At 38.5% G+C, this 20,477-nt stretch overlaps 1 protein-coding gene across 2 annotated transcripts in view; it reads right to left on the bottom strand.

Moving 5' to 3' along the window:
* Senp2 (SUMO specific peptidase 2) overlaps positions 1-20,477 on the bottom strand; it is a 44,372-nt gene that overhangs the window by 18,130 nt on the left and 5,765 nt on the right. Inside the window, exons 3-11 of one of the 2 annotated variants that reach the window (XM_070029757.1) lie at positions 16,799-16,932; positions 16,202-16,268; positions 15,066-15,156; positions 8,264-8,429; positions 6,183-6,286; positions 4,903-4,997; positions 4,018-4,069; positions 3,426-3,489; positions 421-597 (exon numbers count right to left, since the gene is read on the bottom strand). In XM_070029757.1, the coding sequence (XP_069885858.1) occupies positions 421-597; positions 3,426-3,489; positions 4,018-4,069; positions 4,903-4,997; positions 6,183-6,286; positions 8,264-8,429; positions 15,066-15,156; positions 16,202-16,268; positions 16,799-16,932 (950 nt within the window). Of the gene's footprint in view, positions 1-420; positions 598-3,425; positions 3,490-4,017; positions 4,070-4,902; positions 4,998-6,182; positions 6,287-8,263; positions 8,430-15,065; positions 15,157-16,201; positions 16,269-16,798; positions 16,933-20,477 lie in introns of those variants that run through there. The other variant, XM_070029758.1, reaches the window with a different exon arrangement.

The raw sequence follows: 20,477 nt of genomic DNA, 5'->3' as shown, positions 1-20,477 counted from the left end.
CTATGTCTGTGTGCTAGAGTAGCCTTCAGTGTAAAAAAAAAACTCAGGGACAGGCCCAGGTCCTGACTTCAAGCCTCATGACCGACCAAAAAAAATAAATAAATAAAATAAATCATGGAATGATCTGGTCAGCACCAATGATCCTAGCTACACAGAAGTGAGTAGGAAGCCCTGAGTTCAAACCTAAGAAGGAGCAAAACCAATACGATTAAAATACAACAACAATGCACTCATTCTTAATGCCCTACAATACAACTTAACACATTTGCAGGTAGAAACATAGTCATTGTGATCAATGTAGTTGATGTGAGCAGACCTGGGCCTCATTTTTTTTTATTCAAAACAAAACAAAGCAAAACATGCATTCAAGTTCAGAGTAACAGAAATCACTTTAATTCTGATCAATACAAGAAACACTACCTCAGTAAGTTCAAGGAGATCATCTGTTCTTCTGTCCTTCTCTTTGCCTGAGAAATTCTTTTCTTTTGCCTCAACTACTGACATTTTCCTCCTGAGTAAGCCATTGCTTCCACTCCCCAGGCGGAGTCGGGCTGACACTTCTTCTGATAGATCAGGTTCCAGCTGATGTCCTCTTTTCTGATTAAAAAAGGTTCTATATTCTACTGACATGTTTGATCTTACACATATACCACATATTACAAATGAAACATAAAACAGTGCTATTCTCTTAAAAGATAAAAGAATTAGTGAATCCCCTAAATCAGTAAAACAGGTTTAGCACATCTGCCTGTTCTGCAAAGGAAAACGAAGAGTTAAGTAAGACTCATCAGACACATTAAACAGCAAGGAAGTCTTTTCAGTTTCTTTCTTTTTTTTTGGGGGGGGGGGGGAGTCCAGTTATGGGGCCTAAACTCTGGGCCTGGGCGCTGTCCCTCAGCTCTTCAGCTCAAGGCTAGTGCTCTAACACTTGAGCCACAGCGCCACTTCCAGATTTTTTCTTTTTCTTTTTGCTTATGTGGCACTGAGAATCGAACCCAGGGCCTCATGCATGCAAGGCAAGGGCTCTACCACTGAGCCACCTTCCCAGCCCTATGTCCCTCAGCATTTCAGCTCAAGGCTAGCACTCTACAACTTGAGCCACAGCGCCACTTTCAGCTCTTTTTTTTTCTGCTTATGTGGTGCTGAGGAATCAAACCCAGGGCCTCACTGAGCCACCTTCTCAGCCCACAATTTCTATCCCAATTAAAAATAAAGTGTCTAAAAGAGACTTTGGAATGATTTTTTAAAAAGCAAAAAACATGACCTACAATTCCATTATGGACAATAAATTACAGCTCTCTTCCTTACACAAAGTTTTTTGTTTAATTTTTGCAGTGCTGGGAATGGAACCCAGGGCCTCTTCAAATGCTAGGCAAGGACTCTACCACTGAGTTACACCCACAGCCCTCTATTTCATCTTTTTTGTAGTATATTGCTGAGCACTTGGGTCCCATGCCTATAGGCATAGCTACTCAGGAGCTGAGCTATCAGGATTGAAGTTCAAAGGGCAGCCCAGACAGAAAAGTCTGTGAAACTCTTATCTCTAACTAACTAACAAAATGTCAGATTGAAGTGTTTCACTTCCAGTATGGTAGAGCACTAGCCAGGTGTGAAAAAGTTGATAGCACAAGGCTATGAGTTCAAGCCTTAGTATCCGTATGCGCACACACACTCACATGCACACACACAGATATAAAGTAGTATTATAGAAAAATGTATTAAATAGAAAAGTTAATTGCCAACTGGCCACTAATTTACTCATGCATATATATGATCATCCATAGAAGCTCAAGGATTACTGGGTGGGAATATAGCTCAGTGATAGATTATTTACTTAGCATGTATAAAGCCCTACGTTTGATATTCAGAACCTTAAGATTTTTTATTTTTATTTTATTTATTTATTTTTATTTTATTTTTTTGGGTCGGCCGTGGGGCTTGAAGCGCTGTCCCTCAGCTCTTCAGCTCAAGGTGAGCGCTCTACCACTTGAGCTACAGGGCCACTTCCGGTTTTCTGGTGGTTTATTGGAGACAGAAGTTTCATGGTCTCTCCTGCCTGGGCTGGCTTTGAACTGCAATCCTCAGATCTCAGCCTCCTGAGTAGCTAGGATTACAGGCGTGAGCCACCAGCTCCCGGCCTTAAGATTTTTTTTAATAATTAGGAAATTTATTTAGAAACATAGCTTTGGACTAGAACCACACTGGCTAGTACTCTTTATTCTTGCTAACTGTCAGGTGTGTCCCCTTCCCTCAGCTCAGCATTTCTTAAGATTTAAGAAACACCCTTGTACTAGGAATGTGGCTTAGTGGTAGAGTGCTTGCCTAGCATGCATGAAGCCCTGGGTTCAATTCTTCAGTACCACATAAACAGAAAAAGCCAAAAGTGGTACTGTGGTTCAAGTGGTAGAGTGCTAGCCTTGAACAAAAAAAAAATTCAGGGATAGTGCCCAGGCCCTGAGTTCAAATCCCAGGACTAGCCAGAAAAAGAAAAAGAAAGAAAGAAAAAGGAACACCCCTACTGACTTCTCTCAGGCTCAGCTCCTTTCTCTTTAATGTTCCCTTTCTCTCTTACTCATATTTGCAACCCCAGCCTGGGATGAGTTCCAGTTAAGTCTCAACTACATAGTGAGACCCTGTTTCAACTCTACCCCACAATCCCCCATAAAAATTCTCCAAAAGAAGCCATGCAACAGATAAACAGTATGTAGTCAGACCAGTTTCTCTGATAATGAGAAGTGACTAGTACAGAGATAAAAATCCAACAACTCCAACTCATGATGGTATACATCTGTAATCCCAGGTGCTGGAGGACTGTGATTTGAGGCTAGCCTAAGCTAAGTATTCGTGAGATCTCCACCTCAATCAATAAAAATCTGAGTGCAGCAGTGCATGCTTGTCATCCCAGCTATGTGGGGAAATGTAAACAGGAAGATGATGAGCACTAAGCAAAAGCTCATTAGAAAAACAGCAAAAAGGCTGGGAAGGTAGCTCAGTGGTAGAACGCTTGCCTTGCATGCATGAGGCCCTGGGTTCGATTCCTCAGCACCACATAAGCAGAAAAAGCTGGAAGTGGCGCTGTGGCTCAAGTGGTAGAGTGTTAGCCTTCAGCTGAAGAGCTGAGGGACAACGCCCAGGCCCAGAGTTCAGGCCCCACAACTGACAAAAGAAAAAGAAAAAGGAAAAGAAAGAGAAAAAAGAACAGCAAAAGCAAAAAGGCCAGAGGCATCGGTCAAGAGCTAGAGTCCTTGCCTAGCTGCAGCTCAAAAGAAAAATTTATAGATCCTCCAAGTTTGTCCGTTTTTCCAAGAAAATAACAGAACCATAAATCAAAGCAATATATATATTCTTTTTTATTTATTCCATGGGCATCAAAATATAAAAACAGTGAAAAAAACATATAAAATTTACTTAGGATTTCTACTTACATTGTCAATTTCAGGTCTTATTATAGCTATCTTTTCAATGTCAGGAATTTTCCCCTTTGAACATCTGAGGAAAAAAAAATTAAGAGAATACAGACCTCTACTAATTTATGCTGGTACTATTAAACTAATTTTAGAAATCTTTCTGAAAAAGTCCAGAGGAGATACTTCAGGCTTTGCAGGCTTTGTAGCTTTGTTACATCTTCTCTACTACTTAGTTTCAGAAAGCAGCCATAGCTGCATTTAAATGAATAAGTGGGACCAAGATCTGATAAAACTTTATGAAAACAAGGCAAATGATCCAGATTTGGCCCCTGGGCTACCACAGTTGACCAACCCTCCTAAGGCAAGGTCAACTACCTATTAGTCAATCAATGTGTCACCCACCCACACTACTTCCTAAGCCCTGATGTCCTCAGGTAAGGAACATCCTCCCAAGAGAGGGTAAGGTACCAGATTTAGGAACTACGTAGGTATCGTATATGCTAGTGGACTAGCAGAGCTGAAGAGTTCACAATTCCTCAGACACAGTTATTCAAGAATATCAATTGGAAAGTTTAGTAAATGAAAACATAAAATAAAATAAACCATGTACCTCTTTTCACTTTTCACTGGACAGAAAGGTCCCCTGGTTTCAACAATTCTATCTGTGATGATCACAAAGAAAATATTTTTATTAATTAATTTTTAAGTCAGAAGATCAACTCACAAAGTATCAGGACATTCATTTACAGTGAAATGCTAAAGTGAATCCCATAGACACTAGCCTTCATACAAACTAGCCTAAAAAAATACAGCACAGTCTTTGTTTCTTAAATATATCTTTTAGCATAAATTGATATCTGCTCATTTGATATTATCAATGGACAATTCATGGAGATACATAAGGAAGTTAACATAAGTAATGTTAAGAAAATTAATTTTAGACTCACAAAATAATTCTACTACTTAGGAGCCTAGCAATAATGATACATTTTATGAACCTACTTTATTTTGAAGCTTTTTTATGTAATTCCTGAGGCTTGGTATACCATCTTTCACTTGGATGTCAATTTTCTTTTATGTTAATTAATTTACTTTATTATTATTATAAAGATGATGTAAAGAGGGATTACAATTACATGTCAGATAATAAGTGCATTTCCTTTCGTACAGTGTCTCCTGTTCCCTTACTCTCAATTTTTCAATTCCATAGATACATTCTAACATGTTCTGAGATAAATATATTAAGATACAGCTAAGCCAAGCACCAGTGACTCACTCCTGTAGTTCTAGCTACTCAGAAGGCTAAGATCTAAGGATCTCAGTTCAAAGCGAGCCCAGGCAGTAAAGTCCACGAGACTCTTTATCTCCAATTAACCACCAAAAGTTTGAAGTAGAGCAGAGTATCAATCTTGAGTGAAAAAACTAAGGAACAGTGGCTAGGCCCTGAGTTCAAACCCCAGTACTGGCACAAATCAAAGGAAAAAAAGAAACTCACACTGTTTTGGAACGAACTGAGTTGTTCTGACACCATGATTCTGCTCTTCCACCCAGCCTTTGGTCTTTAATGTTTCCATCTGACTTCTTTGAGAACTTAGGAACATTAAAAAAAGTGAGAAAGATCAGTTTACAAAAGTAAAGTGCCCAGTCAAAATGGAGAGAGTATTAACATTCTAACTAAAAGACCCTATGGGGGAGGGAAAAAAATTTTTAACCAGCTAAAATTCCCAAACAATTTGTTCTTTCTGAACTATTAAGTTAGTCAGTCTTGTAACTCTACAGGCTCGGGCTAGGAATGTGGCTTAGAGTGCTTGCCTAGCATGCATGAAGCAAGCCCTGGGTTCAATTCCTCAGTACCACTTAAACAGAAAAAGCCAGAAGTAGCACTGTGGCTCAAGTGGTAGAGCCTAGTCTTGAGCAAAAGAAGCTTGGGGACCATGCCCTGATTTCAAGCCCCAGGACTAGCGTCAAAAAAAAAAAAAAAAAAATACAGGTTCTCTGTATTTGTACAAGACTTACTAGAATTATAAAGTGAACCTGAATCTTGAATTCACACATTTTTGTCCCCTTTTCACAAGCAAATATAAAGCTAGACACAACCTCCTTTTGCTGTTCTCATTACTTACTCAAATTATCAGAATACTTAATTAACAAGGAATCTCATAAGGAAAATTGTTAGGAGTTGAGTGACTTTAATCTTGTCTCTAATGTAGAAGCTACTGGTAAAATGCAAGCCCTTAGAAGCCTCAGCAACTACTGTGTGTGATGGAATAAGAGTGGAGAGTGGGCAGAAAGAAAGAGAAAAGTATAGAGAAACTTTGAAAAGGAAAAAGAAAAAATGGGGGTGGAAGACAGATGGACAGGAGATAAGAGGCAGAAAGAGAGATTGTGGAAAATGAGTGTATTGGGAGATTGGAAAATCTCTCTGTCCCCTTAAAGCCCTTTTAACCAATGATATAATTTTTTAGATCAGAATTTAAAGTATGAGTTCACTTGTGCCTTGTGTTAAGCATGATGGTTCACACCAGTAATCTCAGTACTTGGTCCTGGCTGAGGCAGGAGAATTGAGCTCACCTGGACTAAGGATTCTAAAGTTAACAGAAAACTATTCTATAAAGCTACTGTTCTACAGTGTCCATTACTAGCCATAATGTCCAAGTAAATTGCAGGACTACTTCTCTTAATGTTTTGTTTTTTTTTTAACAAGTCCTTTTGGCTAATCCCTCTACAAAAACAAAGAAAAAGATAACAAACAAAACATGTATCTAATCTGCTCACCTGTAATGATACGAAGTTACAGGAGGGACTGAACTCCCATGGCTACTTTCTTTAATTCGCTCTAATAACTTTTGGTATTTCTCTCTTTCTTCTTTTTGAACACCCTGCATAAAAGAAAGTGGGTTAGATAAGAACTAGCATTTTAGACTTAGAAATAAGTCATCAGAGACTAGCAAATCAAATGTAGTCCCACAGATGTGTTTTACTTGCCAGCATAAATTTTTTTAGATTTATTTCACTTAACTACCAACTTTATACTAAAAAGAAAAATTCTAAAATCTGGTCTCTTGAAAAACCAGACCAACAATCTAGAACTATGCAGGTCTCTCTGCTTTAGATGAGCCATGCTCTCCATCCCACCTCACTTATTTATGTTACCTGCTAGATCTTAATGATATCTATATTCCTAACACAATTAGATTAACAAAAAACTAGGTTAGCCACACTGAAATAAAGCATATAATATATAATATTGCAATATATAATAATAATCTACTTGATAATTGGAATTTACAGCCTCCAAAACAGAACTGCTCTCACCAAAATCACTAATGGCTTTCTAGGACATCCAATATATTGCTTTTTTTTCAGACTTTATGTTATGTGATCTCCCTTCACCATCTCACCTAGCTGACCTTGCCTTCCTGGACCATAAACTCTTCTGATTCTTCTTTCTTCTTAGTCTCCATTGAAGATTATTCCTTCTTGTTCCTGCCATAATGCTGATGGTTTTGCCTATCTCTTTTCCTATGCTATATTCTTTCTCTGAATAATCTCATCAGCTCCCTTGATTTAAATAACCTTATGGAGAAAAATTCAAAAAAATTCAAAAGCATGTCTCTAACTCTGCCTTCTTCTCAAAACTCCCATCACTCCCATCATATCCAAGAGTCTACAGTAGAAGTCTTCTTGCATGTTTCACAGGCACTTTAAACAATGTCCAAAAATGAAGTCATCATCTTCCCCCTAAACACATAGGGTATCTTGGTCAGTGACACATACTTAACTAAGACCAAAATCTGGAACTCAGGCTTTCCCCTGTAAATATCACACTTAATTGATAAAAACACCCCTGATAAGATTACATACCAGTATTTCTAAAATGTGTTCTTTGTGTAATACTCATACACATTTGCTCAGTCCTGTCAGTGTAATTTCTCACCTAAGAGATTGAAGCCTATTTAAAATCCCTGTCATGGATTGTGGCCCATTCCTCTCTGCCAGTTTGTCAAACTACAATTATTTACGTAAAATCTCCTATAAGGTAGAGACCACTGTTCCTTTAAGCTGGAGTTACTGTCAACTAGGCCAGTATTTGGGATTCAAATGAATGTTTCCTTTATGAACTAAGTAAGTGGCTCAGAAAACCATCTAGCACTGAAACAGCTGATAGTCTTGGGTAATGCCAGATGCAAAAATAATCTTCAATTTCCCTGGAACAAGTAAAGATTCTCTCTCTACACTAAGAGCTCTGAAAGGGGAAAGAAAAGAAAAGTAGAGAGGCACACCATTTACCTCATTCACTCAGTGACAGTTACTATAGTTTATAAAAGAAACAAATGAGGCAGGGTCCAATGGTTCATGCCTGTAACCCTAGCTACTCAGGAGGCTAAGATCTGATGATCACAGTTCAAAGCCAGCCAAAGCAGGAAAGTCCATGAGACCCTTAACTCCAATTAATCACCAAAAAGCTGATAATGGAACTGTGGCTCAAGCAATAGAGCACTGGCACTGGGCAAAGAACTCAGTGCCTAAGACCTAATTTCAAAAAAAGAATCAGATAAATTAGAGTAATTCAGGTACCCAAGAAGAATCTCTAATCTTATCTCTTCCTAATAGGATTTCTTTTCCCTTTACAGTGAAAATAACTCTATCTGAGAACTAATAATTTCTGAGTATGCACAGTTGACAGTAGTTACTTCCTATGAGTCAAACTGGGTGGTAGAGCCTACGTATGGAAAGACACTGGGAAACTGAGTCACCGTGTTCCCTTTTGTTACCTTGTGATTCTTTTTTTAACCAAAGCACACAAATTTATTACACTTAAAAAAAAAAAAAGAAATCAGGCTAAAAGGGCTTACCTCCTCTACAGTACAATGGGGACGCCTCAGACCCTTGCCACACTCTTCAGAAATCTCTGTTATACCCTGTTCTTGAGGTTTCCACGTTAAGCAACTCTCTGAATTGCCTCTGCTATGGCGACGGCCAATTGGTCTTCTATTATAGCCTTCTGATTTCAAAGTAAAACTGAGAGACACATACATACACATACAAAAAATAAAAGAAAGAAAAGATATGTATCATCAAACTGCTTGAGGTGCTAAGAGTTAAGCTCCTAGAAACAAGCACACTGTGATTAAGCTGTCTTACCTTAACTTTGCTAGTTATTAGACAGAGGCCTCTGAAATGTCAAACCCATCTGTACCAAATGGGTCATGCCAGTATTCCACTATAGAATGCCAGTGTCCAATCACTAGAGCTGCCACATGAAACCCTCTCCCTCAGGTCTAGATTTCCTGCTGCACTTCTTAACCTTACCCCTGTACTATACCATTCCTTAAGTCACTGGGCACCACCAGAATTACTATTTGCTTAATGTCTATATCAGGCACTAAACTTTACATTTTGTAAAAACAAAGATTACATCTTTCCACCACTATATCCTAATATAAGACAAACAATAAGCACTCAGTAAACATCTGGGTGATGAAGCAAGAATCAATCTCAATATAAAGGGGAGGAAGGTATCGATAAATGACAAATACTTGCTTAGTGTCCACTAGACACTAGGTTCAGTTCTCAGCATTGCTAAATAAGAAAGGAAAGAGAAGAGGAAAAGAAAAAATGAGTGCTAAAGAAACTACCCATGGAGCCTTAATCCTACTCCACCCAAGTCACTGTTGCTGGTGAAAAAAACATGTCTTTCCTGCCATAACCAATAATGCAACAAACTGATACCATGTGATGCTCTGAAAAGGATGCAATACCACTTCAGTATCTCTACAAAAATATTATGCAATGTGAAGCAACCCATCTGTAAACTATCACACAAAATTTAAAATATTAATGCCAATAAAAACAAAGAAAGCTTAAAGACTAAAGTGCAACAATAAGATATATAAAATAAATGAAGTTTGAAATCCTTAAGTGGATCCTGGTGCTAGAGGAGAAGAAAAGATAAATTTAAAGACATAAAACTTATACTATGTCAATGTTAAATCAGTATGCTCATTTTTTTGTTTTGCAGGTCCTAAGGCTTAAAATCAGGGCCTGTGCTCTGTCCCTTAGCCTCTCTGTGCTCAAGGCTAGCACTCTACCATTTAACCCACAGCACTACGGCTTTTTCTGAGTGGTTTATGGGAGATAAACCTTCCTGCTCAGGCTGGCTTTGAACCACGATCCTCAGATCTGTCTCTTGAGTAGCTAGGATTGCAGGCATGAGCCACCAGTGTCCAGCTAATACTCTCATTCTTAAGAAATAAATAAGCTGTCCATATGTGATGGTGTATGCCTCCAAGGCCTGCACTGAGGAGGAGAGGAGGATCTGGTCTTTGAAGTTACCTGTCTAAAAGGGAAATAAGAAAGAAAGGGAGAAGAGGAAAGGAAGAAAAGGGGAAATTACCCAAATTGACCCAAAATTAAAGTAGAAAACTTCAAAACTTACTCTTCACTCACTAATCAATAAGTAGACCAAAAAAGTAGACCAAAAGACCTATAAAATATTATCAGCTGTCACTGACAATTATAGAACCTTAATAATAGTATACTCTTTTCGAGTACACACTGAACATCAAAATAACTTGTACTACAAACCAAGTAACAAGGATTCAAGTACATGAAGACTCAGGCTGATACGGAAGCGCCACTCATGCGCATGTCAGCGGCTGCGCTGTCCCAGACGGATCCCGTGCCCCAACCGGCTCTGAGCGCGAGCAGCGCCCCTGGTGGCCCGTCTGGTCCAGGGGCCCGCGCTAGGCACTTGTGGGAAGCCGGCGCTACATAGCCGTACCGGTACAGGTACTGGTACCGTTGCGCTCACCATTCCTAGAGTATCGCCAAGCCCGGGCGATCTTTCTGCGCTTCCTGTTTTACATTTGCAAATAATACTAGGTCTGGCCAAATCTCAAACAATTTCTTAGAAGAAACAATTATCACCTCTATAGTAATAGGATAGTCATCCCACCATCATATCAAGTCTTTCTACAAACTGACTTGATATTCTCATAGAAATCTATGTTGAATCTAAGAAACTTATAAAAGATTGGGAACTAACAGAGGTAAGGAAATTGACCTCTGAGGTAATAACATCCACTTTATACACAAAAGGAATAGGTGGGATTGTATAACCGTGCTGATTATCGGGGCCCCACTGGTTATTACAGGATCACAACCCCAAAAACTACTTTGCAGCTTGTAGGAATTCAGTAGCTTGACTTAACATGGAATCTGTCGCTTACAAATGGGCCTGGAAATGTGACCTTCAACATCAGGTCAAGCTGCTGACTCTTTCTTGCCTTTGGATTATAAAAATTACCATGAAATCATGTTCTAACTGAATTGGCAAGCCGAGAGGCATCAGTTCTCAAAAATGTGATGTATATTTTAAATTTTATAGCTTTTATACAGTTTTATGCAGTATAAACCAAAGAAAATTTTTAAATTATAAAAATATGAACAGTATTACAATTTTGTAACATTATGGCACATCTAGCCATTAAAAGATGCTCTGGCGGGGCTGGGAAGGTGGCTCAGTGGTAGAGCCCTTGCCTTGCATGCATGAGGCCCTGGGTTTGATTCCTCAGCACCACATAAGCAAAAAGAAAAAAGCCAGAAGTGGTGTTGTGGCTCGAGTGGTAGAGTACTAGCCTTGAGCTGAAGAGCTGAGGGACAGCGCCCAGGCCCAGAGTTCAGGCCCCATGACCGGACACCCCAAAAAAAAAAGATGCTCTGGCAAGTAAGGTATATAAAAGTGCTAGTGCTGGTGACTCATGCCTGTAATCCCAGCTACTCAGAAGGCAGAGATCTGAGGATCACAGTTTGACGCTGTCTGGAGCAGGAAAGTCCTTGAGATTCATATTTCCAATTAAGCACGCGCACGCACGCGAGCACACACACACACACACAGAGGAAAGTCCTTGAGATTCATATTTCCAATTAAGCACGCGCACGCACGCACGCACACACACACACACACTCACACACACACACACACACACACACACACACACACACACACACACACACACACACACACACACACACACACACACACGGCGAAAGCGGAGCTATGGCTACAGTGGTAAGAGTACTAGCTTTATGCAAAAAAGCTCAATGACAGCACCCAGGCCCTGAGCTCAAGCCCCCAGGACTGGCACAACAATTTTTTAAGTAAAAAAATATATAAAAGGGAAAACTATATAATGAGAAGGAAAGCAAGTCAAGATTTTTATTAAATAAAAAAAGGATACTGTTTCTGTAAATAATGTAACCACTATTTCATAAATGTTTATATTTTTGTATGCTAAGAAAAAACCATATCTTTAAAAAAAAAAAAAACAGTTGAGGAGCTGGGAAGGTGGCTCAGTGGTAGAGTGCTTTGCCTTGCATGCATGAGGCCCTGGATTCAATCCCTCAGCACCATATAAGCAGAAAAAGCTGCAAGTGGTGCTGTGGCTCAAGTGGTAGAGTGTTAGACTTGAGCTGAAGAGCTGAGGGACAGCACCCAGGCCTAGAGTTCAGGCTCCACGACCGACCAAAAACAAAAAAAAAAAAAACAGTTGAAATCATACGAAGTATATTCACTGATCATAAAATAATTAAACTTGGAGTATCTCAAATGTTTGAACTTAAACAACATACCTAGCCTTCTGCTCAATGACAGGTCAAAGAACAACTAAAAATAGAAATTAGAAAGTATTTTTTTCTTTTTTCTTTTTTTTTTCCCAGTGCTGGGTCTTGAACTCAGAGCCTGGGCACTTTCCCTGAGCTTCTTTTGTTAAAGGTTAGCACCACTTCTGGCCTTTTCTATTTATGTGATCCTGAGAAATTGAGCCACAGCACCACTTCTGGCCTTTTCTATTTATGTGATCCTGAGAAATTGAAACCAGGGCTTCATGCATGCTAGGCAAGTACTCTACTGCTAAACCACATTCCCAGCCAAGAAATATTTCAAACTAAAGGAAAACAAACGTTCAAAATTTAAGGATTTAGCTAAAATTATTTATAGGAAAACTGACAGCATTAACTGGTTTAAAGAATTAAGTTTACACTTAAAATCATAGCAACTCAGGAGGCTGAGATGTAAGGATCTGGGTTCAAAGCCAATGCAGGAAGGAAAGTCCAATTAATTGCCAAAAAGAGAAAAATAAAATAGAGCTGTGGCTTAAATGATAGAGACTAGCCTGGAGCAAAAAGGCTCAGGGACAGCTGCTCAGGCCTGAGTTCAAACACTAGGACAGGCACAGAAAAAAAAAAAAAAAAAGAAATTCACTTCCAGGTATCTCTCCAGAATAGCATATTTTTTTTATAAGCATCAAAATCAAGGAATTTTAAGAAGAACATGTAGTACTTGAATTTCCCCAACGCTTTAAAAAAAAAAAAACCTTCAGGTATTCTAAAATCTAATATTTTATATATATATATATATATATATATATTTTTTTTTTTTTTTTTTTTTTTTTTTTGTCGGTCGTGGGGCTTGAACCCTGGGCCTGGGCGCTGTCCCTCAGCTCTTCAGCTCAAGGCGAGCGCTCTACCACTTGAGCTACAGCGCCACTTCCGGTTTCCTGGTGGTATATTGGAGATAGGAGTCTCACGGTCTCTCCTGCCCGGGCTGGCTTTGAACCGCGATCCTCAGATCTCAGCCTCCTGAGTAGCTAGGATTACAGGCGTGAGCCACCAGCGCCCGGCTAATATTTTATATTTTGTTGTTACTATATTTGGTCTCCTTTAGTATGATTTTTTTTTTTTAAGGTCCTGGGGCTTAAACTCTGATCAGGGTGCTGTCCTGAGCTTTTGTGTTCAAGGCTAGCATGCTACTTTAGCCATAGCTCCACTTCTCACTTTTTTTGTGGTTAATTGGAGATAAAAATCTCAGACAGGACTTTGCTGTCCTGGCTGGCTTTAAATCACAATTCTCATATCTCAGCTGACCATTCTTTATCTTTGAAGAGTACAGACTTTTTGTAGAATGGACCTAACAAACCAATTTTCTTATAGATTTTCATTTTTGTAGGAATACCACAATAAATGATGATTTCATTCTTAGGGCAGTATCTCTCGAAGACCATGATATCAATTCATCTCACTGCTAGCTTTTTTTTTTTTTTTTTTGGTTCTGGTCCTAGGGCTTGAACTCAGGGTCTGGGAAAGAATGATCCTTGAGCCTTTGTGCTCAAGGCTAGTGTTCTACCACTGAAGCATAGTTCTACTGCTAGCTTTTTTTTGGTGGTTAACTGGAAACAAAAATCTCACAGACTTTCCTGTCCAAGTTAAATTTCCATCTGTGTCAGGTTAGCATTTCACCAGTTTTTGAGCCCTTTTACTTTCTGACACAGATATTCCCATCTCACTTTGTATTTTCCCTTCTAACTTTACAACTAGTCACTCATCTCATCAAATGTAAGTAGGAAGCCAATGACTGTCAGGTATTTGAACCAAAAGTCTTGAAAGGTAAGACCAAAATAAACCAAGGCAGTGCTACAGTTAGGAGGAGAACTCAAAACAGACAGTACCAGTCAAGAAATTTTAAAATGACAAGAGTAGTTTAAGCCACAATTCTGGGGGAAAAATTTTTTTTTAATGATAAACAGTTTTTTTTGTTTTGTTTTGTTTTGTTTTTTGTCAGTCAGAAGGCCTGAACTCTCGGTCTGGGCACTGTCCCTCAGCTCTGCAGCTCAAGGCTTGCACCCTACCACTTGAGCCAGAGCACCACTTTCGGCTTTTTCTGCTTATGTGGTACTGAGGAATCAAACAAACCCAGGGCCTCACACGTGTGAGGCAAGCACTCTACCACTGAGCCAACTTCCTAGCCCATGATAAGTAGTTTTTAAGAAAAGACATTGTATTCTTATAATAAGAACAAGGTACTGGAGAAAGAAAAACAATAGGGAGAGAGGAAAGACTAATCTTATAATTTAAAAACTGCCAGAATAGGGGCTGGGAAGGTGGCTCAGTGGTAGAGCGCTTGCATTGCATGCTCGAGGCCCTGGGTTCGATTCCTCAGCACCACATAAGAAAAAAGCCGGAAGTGGCGCTGTGGCTCAAGTGGTATTGTGCTAGCCTTGAGCTGAAGAGCTGAGGGACAGCGCCCAGGCCCAGAGTTCAGGCCCCATGACCGGATCCAAAAAAAAAAAAAAAAAAAGAAAAAGACTGCCAGAATAAAAAAAAAAATATATCAGACCAGGCATAGTGGTGCATACCTATAATCTTAGCTCTTAGGATGCTTAGTGAGGCAAAAGAACTGCGAGAAACAGCCTGAACTACATAGTGAGTTACAGCCCAATATGGGTTATATAGCAAGTTGCAGTCCAATCTCAGCAACATAGAGATATGTTAAAAAAATAAAATAAATAAGGAAGGAAGGGAGGGAGGGGAGGAAGAAAGAAGAGGAAGAGGAGGAAGAAAAGAAGAGGAAGGGGAGGAAGGAAGGAAGGAAGGTTTAAAAGTTCTCAAAATCACATGATGAACAGAGAATATTGGAAAACTAACTAACAAAAAAACCTCAGTTCAAGTTTCTATCCAGCATCTTATTCAGCAAGTTATTAACCGCCTCAGGGTACTTAAAAGTGTTGTGTAACAGAACAAAAATGAGAATGCCTAAAAGAGTGAGGGCCTAGTAAATGCTAAGTTTACATCCATGGAAAGGCAGAATCTAATACTTACCCAAAGGAAGGCAGGACTCTACGTGGCTGATCTCGGGTAACTGTCACTCTGATCTTTGGATAGTCACTTATTCCATTAGGAGATTTATTACCTATTTTAAGAATGTATTTGTAATTGTAAAAAAAAAAAAAGCCATGAGAACTGCATTAGGATAGAAAATTTATTAGCAGTTTATACAAATTCTATTAATAGTAAGGAACTCAGCATGTTATAAAAAAAGTTAACTGAAAGTAAAAAGAAGGGCTGGGGGTGTAGCTCATTGGTAGGAACTAAACACTTAAAAGAAGTACAATTTTTTTACTCCAAGGTCTTTGGAACAGAGATTCACAAGACAAGACACAAGGCATGTGTCTCTTCTTTGTCTTTGCCACCAGAGGCATTTCTTTGGTCACTTCTTTGGTTTCTTCCATTTTGACTTCTGAATCACAACTTCTCTCTTTAACTTCCACTGTTTCCTCTCAAACTTTCAAGTCTACTCGAATGGCAAACATTACAAACATTTTTCAGAACTCTGGCTTCTTCCCATTTTCCCCATCATATCATTTGTATATATAATAATTGGAATTCCTTCTCAAGGCCTAATGATGATACAGAAATCCCTAATCTATAATCTGTAAGAAATGCCAACAAAAGTTGTCCATCAAGTAATGATGAAGTCTTCAGGAGCAAGAATATAATTTTATATTATTTTCCTGATAACTTACACAGTGCCTGGTATACAATAAATAGGATTTTTTTTTAATGAATGCAACTTGATCTAAGTTACATTACCAACATTGGTGATAAAATAGAAAACACAGAAGTAAGACAATAAGGAAAGTTACAAATTGAGCATCCCTTATCAGAAAATCTGTGTGCTCAGGCTTAAAAAATTTCTACCTTCAGATTTCCAATTTTATCAGGAATGTAAATATACCAAAACCTAAAAAACTCCCAAACCTGAAGTACTTCTGGTCCCAACCATTTCGCATAAAGATACTTACTCAGCCTGTATTTGCTTTTTAGAATGGTAGAAAGAATATGTCTTTATTCTCATCCCAATCCAAATTGGTGTTTTCCTTTCATAGTCTCAAAACTTAGGGAAAAATGGGCAGAAGGAAGTACAGGGAAGCAAAAAATACTTTTGACCACCTCACCCAGTTTCAGCATGTTGTTCCGGGATCCAGAACCTGTCAGTTCACAAGATGAAGAGTTCGAAAATACCTTAAAATCAAACAGAATCACCTGTGTAGCATCTAAAATTCTTCAATTGGCTAAAGAAACTAATTTAAAAGATCACTCCATTGGTGATTATATCCCTAATCAGCTCATTGAAATGGTATCATTTCAGATAAAACATTTGTCAGAATTCATAAAAATATAAAAAATGAAATAATTCCAGCTTCTTTACACATACTTAAATAAAAACAGAAGCAACAATATTCTTTACAAATGTTTTTTAAATGTTTAGATGTTGAATTTCCTGACTTTTATAAAACACAACTAAAAAAAACGACATGAAAAAGACATAAAAAAGAAGTCAATCTATATATGTTAACTTCCAAAAAGTGAGTATAAGAGTATTTCTAAAATTAACTCTAATGATTTAGTATAAAAATCAGCAATCCTAGAGACTAGAAGTATATCTGAGACATAGAACTCATGCTTAGCATGCTCAAGGCCCTAGGTTTAATGCCCAGCAAAACAACAAAAATGAAATCAATATCCCCAATGGTTCCCCATTCACTACTGACCTCTCCTGAAGGGGCCACATTTCGTGTTCCATTACAAGCAGAAGTCACCATGGGCTTTGTGGTCAGCTGGAATGGGAATCCAAATAAACTGGCAGCATTGTAGAGACTGTTTTTCACTTGGTGAATAAAGCAATCTAAAAAGTGTCAACAAACTATAAACATCGAATAATAAACTTCCAGCAAAAAGTTAGGTTATATCTTAGGAAGAAGCACTCTGAATTTTTATTAAAGTCCTATTTTTAAGCACTGAAATAAAAAAGGCAGTTATAAAAATATTTTTTCTGGGCTGGGAATGTGGCTTAGTGGTAGAGTGCTTGCCTAGAATACATGAAGCCCTGTGTTTGATTCTTCAGTATCATATAAACAGAAAAAGTCAGAAGTGGCGCTGTGCTCAAGTCGCAGAGTGCTAGCCTTGAGCAAAATAAGCTCAGGAACAGTGCCCAGGCCCTGAGTCCAAGCCCTAGGACTGGCCAAAAAAAATAACAGAGTAAGTGTATTATCATTTTTGTTTTTCTTTAAAAATGAATGATACAAAAATCACAACCAATTAACAATCAACTATCCTAGTAGCAGCTTTTAAGCAACAAGCTCTCCAGAATATATAAAGTGAATTTTTATAAGAGATGCAGGCAAAATTAAACAAGGAAAAAGTATCATTAGGGTTGGCTGAATCCTATAAGATACATTGCTATCTTCTCACTGGTTTATCCTTCCATCCCAGGAGGGTAACATAACATTTGCTCTCAACAACTGCTTACTAAGCTCTGTTATATTGGCTAAGTGAAAGATACATATACAGCTCTTAAGCACCTAAGAAGAACCAAGACTATCCCTCTACAGGTTAACGTCCAATGAGCTCAGACTCATCTCAGCCTGCCATTAAAAACAAAGACTATAAAATAAGAGTAAACAAAGAATAGATTTTAGTGCTTCCCCACTTCCTCCTTTTATGAAACTACCTTTCTCACTTCCTCTGAGCTGTCCACAATTTCCTTTCTACGTTCTAATTAGAGAAAATACAAAGTACTAGTTTTTACTTCAGAAAAAAAGATTGAAATGATGGCTTCAAGCAGTAAGAACTCCAGAATATATAAAATAAATGCTTTTCAGAAAAATAGGGAAATAACTTTGGAAGAAGAAAGTAACTTGGAGAATAAATGAATAGAAGAAAAACCTGGGGGATGAAATGATGTATTGTCCAGATAAACAAAATCCAAGTTGAAGTAATTTGCTACACCGTAATCAAAGTACCAGAGTTTACAGGGCATAATGATGTCTGAAATCCCAGTACTTAGGAGGCTGACACTTAAGAGCTGGCAGGCAGGGTAGCAAGTTGGAAGCCAGCCTGAGTTACATAGAGAAATACTGTCTCAAAGAGAAAAAAAAGGGGGAAAAAAAACTACCAAATTTGCTCTTCATTTTGGAAACCAGAAAGAATTCCAAATTATTCTTGTAGTAATGTTATAGTTATCATATATTCTGCTGGGATTTCTAAGTGAGGGAAAAAGAGCATTAGGGATTGCTGCATAACCCACAGACGGTCATTCAGACCCTACAGAACAAAGAGGTACTCTTGATCATGAATACCGTAAAAACTAGCCACTAAAAAGCATTATAAACTGAGTGCCAGTGGCTCATGCTACTCAGGAGCCAAAGATCCAGAAGATGGAGGCTGGTGTCCAGCCTAAGCAGAAAAGTTCATTAAATTCTGTTTCCAAAATAACTGGCAAAAAAACAGGGCTGGAGGTGTGTCCCAAGTTAGTAAGTACAGTGAGTAACCAAGCTAAGTCAAGTGACAGACCCTGAGTTCAAACCCCAGAACTGGCAAATTTTTTTAAGTATTATTTTTTATTGTCAAAAACTGAATATGTCCTGAAATTATATCAGAGTATCTCACTGATTGTGCTTGTGTGTGCATACATCTCATATAGGGTCTTGCTATGTAATTCAGGCTGGCCTCAAACTTGAAATCCTTTTGCCTCAGTCTTCTGAGTGCTGGTATTACAGGCACGCACATCAGACCCACCTTATTTTTTTTTATAAAAGGAATGAAAGCAAAAGTACCTTATTTTCCTGAGACAATACTAAGCTAATCATGAATGGACAATCTAAGCTCTTCTTTCTTTCACATGACTTTTTAAAAAACTTAATAAGTGAAATTTCAGAACTGTAAATTTTTATTTATTTTACTTTATTTTGTTGGTTATGGGGCTTGAACTCAGGGGCTAGGTGCTGTCCCTGAGCTCTTTTGCTCAAGGCTAATGCTCTGTCATTTTGAGCCAGAGAGCTGCTTCCAGTTTTTGAGTGGTTAATTGGAGATAGAGTCTCAAAGGGACTTTTCTGCCCAGGTTGGTTTTGAACCATGATCCTCAGCAATCAACCTCCAGAGTAGCTAGGATCACAGGCATAAGCCACAATCACCCAGAAATTTTATTTTATTTATTTTTTTGTCAGTCATGGGGCTTGAACTCTGGGCCTCGGCACTGTCCCTGAGCTCTGTGGCTCATGGGGTAGTTGAGCCACAGCACCACTTCTGGTTTTCTAGTGGTTTATTGGAGATAAGAATCTCATGGACTTTACTGCCCAGGCTGGCTTTGAACTGTGATCCTAAGATCTCCGCCTCCTGAGTGGATTACAGGATTACTGGCACCCGGCTATTTTTTTTTTTTATAAAATACCTGAGGCCTGGAAATGTGACTTAATGGTAGAGTGCTTGCCTAACATGCATGAAGCCCTGGGTTTGATTCCTCAGCACCACATAAACAGAAAAGGCCAGAAGTGGAACTGTAACTCAAGTGGTAGAGTGCTAGCCTTGAGCTCAGGGACAATGCCAGGCCCTGAGTTCAAGCTCCAGGACTGGCAAAAATAAATAAATTAAACAAAATATCTGAAATGCTACAAAACACAAAACAATTACTTTAGCAAAAGTTACTAAGCTGGCAGCCAAATGTAGTTAAGTAGGAATTTTCTTTAAATTAATTAAAATAAAAAATTCAGTTCCTTAAGTAAAACTGTGCTTGCCAGCCAACATTGTAGGAAGTTCTAGTGGTCAGAATTAATAAACTTTTACAAATATAGCCTCTCCTACCTATTACTTCCTCCTTGGCTCAGATTCCTCTCTTTAGTTTGCCATTCAGAAAAATCATAGTATTGTTATGAATTATGATTTTTATAAACATTTATGGAAATAAAGGAGTGGATGATCTTTGACACAGAAAGACATAAAAGAGATAATTACCATAAATAATGATTTCAAGAACCTTCTATAATGATCAAATTTTTAAAACTTTATCCAAGTAAAAGCTAATATTTATCATTAAAAGTGACTAAGGTGGCTCAGTGGTAATGCGCTTGCCTTGCATGCCTGAGGCCCTGGGTTCAATTCCTCAGCACCACATCAGCAAAAAGAAAAAAGCCGGAAGTGGCGCTGTGGCTCAAGTGGTAGAGCGCTAGCCTTGAGCTGAAGAGCTAAAGGACAGCGCCCAGGCCCAGAGTTCAGGCCCCATGACCGGACGCCCCCCCCCCCAAAAAAATAAACAATAAAAAAAAAGTGACTTATTTTTTAGCTTAAATAAATGCATTTAAAAGACCATTTTAACTTAAAACTGTAATAAAAAGCCAACATACTTTGCTTTATAAAGAAATGAAAATGTTAAACCAGGTATATGCCCATAATTCC

Source organism: Dipodomys merriami, unplaced genomic scaffold, assembly GCF_024711535.1.
Source record: "Dipodomys merriami isolate MVZ:Mamm:240054 unplaced genomic scaffold, mDipMer1.0.p SCAF_2, whole genome shotgun sequence".
In the NCBI taxonomy this organism is placed as follows: domain Eukaryota; kingdom Metazoa; phylum Chordata; class Mammalia; order Rodentia; family Heteromyidae; genus Dipodomys; species Dipodomys merriami.
Note: the sequence above shows the minus strand (reverse complement) of the source record. Positions and strands in the feature narration are given on the sequence as shown.